General features: G+C 44.1%; 1 protein-coding gene across 1 annotated transcript in view; it reads left to right on the plus strand.

Moving 5' to 3' along the window:
• The window catches only part of ZFHX4 (zinc finger homeobox 4), a 170,894-nt gene that overhangs the window by 18,046 nt on the left and 146,372 nt on the right, over positions 1 to 6,476 (plus strand). The window contains exon 2 of the mRNA XM_025041118.1: positions 4,835 to 6,472. Within this exon, the coding sequence (XP_024896886.1) occupies positions 4,881 to 6,472 (1,592 nt within the window). The 5' untranslated portion in view covers positions 4,835 to 4,880. The remainder of the gene's footprint in view (positions 1 to 4,834; positions 6,473 to 6,476) is intronic.

The raw sequence follows: 6,476 nt of genomic DNA on the forward strand, positions 1-6,476 counted from the left end.
TCGTTAAGTTATTTGATTTAGTGTCTATTGGAACATAATGGCTCCTTAATAGTTGGGCTCGAAATCTTTTGACTTCATATTTTCGATCCTTCGCAATCCTTGTATTCGCCTTGCCTCGTGCTAACTGCAGTGAGAAAGACTCTATGCGATCGTTTATGAAATACTGGACAGATACTAAAATAAGCAAATTGCACAGAAAGCCGACCGAAGAAAACCACCAGCACCCACTTAAAAGACGGAGATCAAAGATGTCTTCTGACGTAACCAGTGCTGCCACACAGGTACTTTACCTGTGTTTTGATATATCAAAAGAGAGACTGTGAGAAAAGGGTAGTTTCACGACTTTCTTCTCCTGGTCAGTGCACCACGCCCTTTTAAAAGCTTCTGTACAGTAGTTTGTAATTATGAATTCCAACATGGGTAAAAAATGAGGTAGCTGTGTGAGCTAATACAGCCGAGTACACAAAAGATCTGTCAGCAACTGATGCAAAAAAAAAAAAAGAAAAAAAAAAGAAAAGAAAAAAGTCCAGCCAAAAATCTTTTTTTTTTTTTTCTTCTTTCTTCTGAATTTAACAATAAGGAATTTAAGCCTCAATGTGGCTTTAGCAACCAAAGAAAAGAAGCTCTTGGTGTCTGCATAATACCACTTTGATGGATTTTTTTCATCAGTTCTCTGTACGTGGCAACAAATAAACAAGTATAATTATACTTGTGAAGGTCTATTCATTGCTTTGTCAGGATTAGATATATGTGCCGTTTTCACACTGTGCCTCTCTTTTGTCTTTGCCTAACTCACTATGACATATTGATAGAGGATTTGGAATGGGGAAAAGGCCACAGCAGAGACAGTGATGACCTTTTGGAAACTTGATATAATTCAAGGATTTTTATTTATTTTCCTTTTTTTTTTTTTTTTTTTTAAGGGCTTGTAACTTGTTACCAAATTCACGTATAAGTGGGCAACTTTTAACCCGTTTAAAATGGAGTAAATAAAGACGGTGCCATGAGCTGGCTGAAGAGCGGAAGAGAATAGAAACAATGAGCCCAGGGCCACGCTGGTCTTCTTTCCCAGCACTTAGCCGAGTGGCCAACCTAGCATTCCTCTCCCTTTCTTCTGTCCCCTTGATCACATCACGTTCTTTTTCATCATTTCACAAACACTGTCTCACTGGACCCGAGAGGGCGGGCTGGGACGATCTCAATTAAAAAAACAGAGGTAAAACTGGCCTCTCTGATTTTGGGTTCTAATGGGAACTCTTGCTTTCTGAATGCAAAGGAATTCTATTGTTCCGAAGGCACCCCCTTTCATTAGCCGGGCTCCTCGTAGGTGGGTTTGGTCACTTAGCAGAGTTTAGGCAGCAGTGACTGCAGAGCGAAAGCAAAGGCACCGACGAGCAATAAAAGTTCTTTTCTGCATATTGTCCATTAGTTCCGAAAAAAAAAAAAAAGGGATTTACACATCAAAGTCACTGATCTTGTGAATTACTGAGAATACCAAAATATGTGTACACGTATTCTAAACAGACCTGCAGGTATGTATTGTTCCGAATTTGGCATTGAAATTGTATTAGGTTTTCTCTTTGGGATTTCTAGAGGACTTTGGTGATTTCTAAAAGATAGGATGTTTGGCACTAGAGAATAGAAATTAGTGAAGACTAAATAGAAACCAGCCTAAATGGTGAAGCAACTTTTTTAGTGAGTTTACTTGTTACATAGTCATTTTGGAATGAATTCTGTGGTTTAAGTTAAATGGTTGTCTTTGTGGTCTTTTTACTGGGACTTATAAAACTTTAGTGTAAGTTTCTTAAATGGGTCACGTTGATAAAAGAAAAATCTTCTCTGACGTTGATGACAATCAAGTGACTTAGCATCATTTTCCATATGTACAATAGATGTATGGTGTCACTGTACATAATGGTCTAACTAACTTTTTAACTGCACAAACTAAAGTGATTCCATCAAAATATACTGGTAAACATGATCATGGTCATAGTCAATAACTACGGATTAAAAAATCAGGTAATATGTTACTAGTTCTATCAATTCAGATAGTTTTGTTATGATTGCTTTTGGAATGGAACGTAAATCTGATTATGTAGAAGACTTATGCATTTGACTTTCTGATTAATCTGTACCTTGTTGAGAAAAAATTGATAGGCAATTTTGTATAAAATTCTGTGGGAAAGTCGTAACAAAACATATCCTACCATATTGCTTTGGCCTGTGATGGATTCTTTAGTGTAGTTTTCATAATTTTTGTCATACAGCAACAATGTGGTCCTATTCTGTAAGTTACTTCTGGCTCTATTAAGATAAAATAAACAAGCTCTACTTCATATAGAGAACTATTGAGATGATACATTGCAGAGTGCGTCCATTCCGTTCGGCATCTGCCCCCAAATTATTAACCGCCCGTTACAACTATTTGAGGTTCATTCGGCATGTGTGTGATAACTCCAGCAAGTGTTTTTGTGGGCTGAGAACTGTTGTAGGGATATAGGCGAAAGAGAATCGAAATAATAATACAAGTTGCCCGGGAAAGTCCTTTACCAAGCTGTAAAGTATTTGGGAACTTTTCTCACTGTTGTAGTTTAGGTGACTCCTCTTCTACAGATCGGCCTAAGTTATAGGAAAGAAAACAGAGAAGAACACCCTGGGTTCTGCAATTTTACATTTTAATCTCGGACCATCGTTTTAGTGTTGTTGACCACCCTGCTTCCTCGCCAGATCTCTCGTCTTTTCCTGCCTTGGTCGTGCCCCTCAGTCTAGCAGGGGATTATATTTTTGGCATTTTGGCCGCCTTCAGCATGTAGACATTGTGCCGATTTGGTGAATGCAAAGGTAAACATTAATGTTTGTGGACTAATTAGAAAATTATTAGGTTTTCATGCTTATGGTTATCAGATTATTTCAGAGAGTTTTAAAAGCTGTGTGCATGCCATGAGGATAATTAACCTGGATCTCATCATTGATTAAAATTACACACTAAGCTTTGTGATGTTTGATTTGTGAGCAATTAGAATGTCATTTTAACCATGGCAGATACCAAAACGAATTTTGATTTCATTTTCAATCTATGCAGATCGTTTGATGTATTCTACACTGATCACTTCCTCTCTGATTTAGCTGACAAGATTAAATTTGATTACAGTAAAGAGAGTATTAAGAAGCTATTCTTCATACTTAATATGCCAGTGACCTTCAATGAGATCTTTCTTCCATAAGAACTTTTCAAAAGGAATCTCTAGAATGCTTAGTAATTATCGGTGAGCCCAGAATTTTGTTTGCTTCTTAGCTCTCTGCCACTGTGAAGTCTGCGATTGAATGTAAGGGCATGTCTGCCCTACGTAATACAATATGCCATGTGACGTAGCAACGTCAGGCTTTCTTATTTCAGAAATTATCAGTATACGTGAAAGTGTTGATACTTTTACATTAAGGGGAGAGTTGCCTTGAAGTTTTGAATCCCTCCGATTTTCATATTTGAAAGAAGGTTGCTTAACCCGTCTCGTAAAATCGAGACAGTGTCTATGTCATAGGCTGAAAATAAACACGAAAGTTTCAGCCCACTCGACTGTGGTGTACAGCGCCGTCATTCTGCAAACGGAGTCATCTGAAGGGACTCAGAGAAGCTTAAGCTGTAATCAGGCTGCTGTTACAGTAGCTGAGGTTTGCAGGCACACACACAAGTGGGCACACACGCGCGCACACACACACTCGCGCACACACACACAGAAGGAGACCACATTTTTACCAACACATGCTCAACTTTGCCCTGGTCCCTTACCCCGCTGCCAGAAACCAATATGGCTTTATAGAGAGTGCATCTTGTTCTCAACAACAGGAGTTTATGGTCTAAGAGGCCTGGCTGTAAAAAAAAAAAACCTAAAAAAAAAAACCTAAAAAAAAAAAAAAATTAAATGATTGAAGGATTTTCATCAGCAGTGCTCGCGTATGATTTGTTAAGCCAGGGGAGACGTTGATTGAGGCAGTGGTGGAGAGATGGCACCTCACCAGGATGGATAACATCGAAATGGTATTTGAAATGGTGTTCATTACGTATCGCAGGGGAAAAAGCCCAGCGAAGGCGATTGTCCCCTAGGATGATAGGCCTGGCTGCAGTAAATATTAATTTCTGTTCCGTTGCCCATTGAGGTGACTGGAGTGTGGGGAAGAATTGTGATTGGTGCTTAATCAGGGCCAGCCAGATACCTGCTGAGAGCTTTTGCACAAGGAAGATTTGTAGTAAGCTGATTTACTGGCAAAACGAAAGCCAGAGAAGAGTTTGCTCGGTGCTGCCCGCGACTGTAATATTTCTAATTTTAAGGTTCCTGTATGGTCGCTCTCCCTTCCCTCCTCATCCCCCCCTCCCCTTCTAGTCACTGCCTGAGAGTGTAAAAGGTAAATTTAAAAAATTCCAAGTTCTTTGCATTGTTCCTTCATTCCTGCCTTGGTATAGGAAAGCCCTTTCCATTTCTATTCTAGCAAAGGGGGTTTTACTGCCTCGGCGTGTATTATATATACGTTTTCAGAAAACGGGAATGAAAAACATTCAATCACTGATATAAATTTTAGATTTATGGTGAACGCTCGTAGCAGTTTCAAAAAAAAAAAAACACCCAGGACGTCTCTGCATGCCCGGGACAGCCATGGACGCTTTTCTGCTACGTTTATACAAAGTCTGTCCGTGATGGATAGGTATGCTGGTTTTAAGTTTTCTCCCTCACCTTTTCAGATAGTCAGGTTTACAGCAGCTGTAAATTAGTGATGGGCTATTAGTGAGCTGTGTCATTATTTAATAAAAATGGCTTCTCTCACCTTATTTTTTATCCAGGTCCCTGACAGGCTGGATGAAATGAGATCCCCATGTAGCAATTGCCATGGAAACCTGTGACTCCGCTCCTATCTCAAGGCAGGAAAATGGGCAGAGCACATCAAAGCTATGCGGAACGACACAAGTTGATAATGAGGTGCCAGAGAAAGTTGCAGGGATGGAGTCTGACAGGGAAAACAGCTCCACGGATGACAACCTGAAAACGGAGGAGCACCCAAGTGACGTCTTGCTGGGTTTCGGCGTGGAGAATGCGGCCGCCACTCAGGTCACCTCGGCGAAGGAGATCCCCTGCAACGAATGCGCCACTTCCTTCCCCAGTTTACAGAAGTACATGGAACACCACTGCCCGAATGCCCGCCTCCCCGTCTTGAAGGACGACAACGAGAGCGAGGTCAGCGAGCTCGAGGACAGTGACGTGGAGAACCTAACAGGGGAGATCGTGTACCAGCCTGACGGGTCAGCGTATATAATCGAGGACTCCAAAGAAAGCGGGCAGAATGCGCCGACGGGGGCCAACAGCAAACTCTTTTCGGCAGCCGTGTTCCTGGACTCGCTGGCGGCCGCCGGAGAGAAGGGTGACCAGGCGGCCTCGGCCCCCATGTCCTTCTACCCACAGATCATCAACACTTTTCATATCGCTTCATCCCTCGGGAAAACATTTACAGCCGACCAGGCGTTCCCAAATACCTCAGCACTGGCAGGAGTGGGTCCTGTGTTGCACAGTTTCCGCGTCTATGATCTCCGGCACAAGCGAGAGAAAGACTATCTCACCAGTGACGGCTCGGCCAAAAACTCCTGTGTGTCCAAAGATGTCCCCAACAATGTGGACCTGTCCCAATTCGATGGTTGTGTGAGCGATGGCAAGAGGAAACCCGTCCTGATGTGTTTCTTGTGCAAGCTGTCCTTCGGTTACATCCGGTCGTTCGTGACCCACGCGGTGCACGACCACCGGATGACCCTCAACGACGAGGAGCAGAAGCTCCTCGGGAGCAAGTGCGTCTCCGCCATCATACAGGGGATTGGCAAAGACAAAGAACCTCTCATCAGCTTTCTGGAACCAAAAAAGTCCACTTCTGTGTATCCCCACTTTTCTACTCCAAACCTCATAGGACCCGACCCCACGTTCCGCGGGGTCTGGAGCGCTTTTCACGTTGAAAACGGCGACTCCCTGCCGGCCGGCTTCGCCTTCCTGAAGGGCAGCGCGGGCGCCCCGAGCCCCGCAGAGCCGCCGCGGGGGGTCGCCCCGATGCCAAAGGCCGAAGTGAGTCTGGGGGCGCTGTCTAGTTTAGTGGTGAACGCCCCCCTTACCTCCGTGTCCCTCAGCCACGCGCCGTCCGAGTCCTGCAAGCTGTCACAGAGCCAGAACCCGGAGGACAACGGCGACAGGCCGCGGGAGCGCCCCGTCAAGAGCGAGCCCCCCGACGCGGGCGACGAGGACGACGACGACGCGTACTCCAATGACCTCGACGACGAGGAGGTGTTAGGCGAGCTCGCCGACAGTGTTAGTAACAAAGACTTCTCTCTCTTAAACCAAAGCATCTCTCCCTTATCATCCAGCGTGCTAAAATTCAGCGACAAGGGCGCCTCGTGCTCCGCGGCCACCGCCTCGGACGACGCGGATAAGCCGCAGCAGCAGCCGCAG

This window comes from Pteropus alecto, unplaced genomic scaffold (assembly GCF_000325575.1).
Source record: "Pteropus alecto unplaced genomic scaffold, ASM32557v1 scaffold87, whole genome shotgun sequence".
NCBI lineage: Eukaryota > Metazoa > Chordata > Mammalia > Chiroptera > Pteropodidae > Pteropus > Pteropus alecto.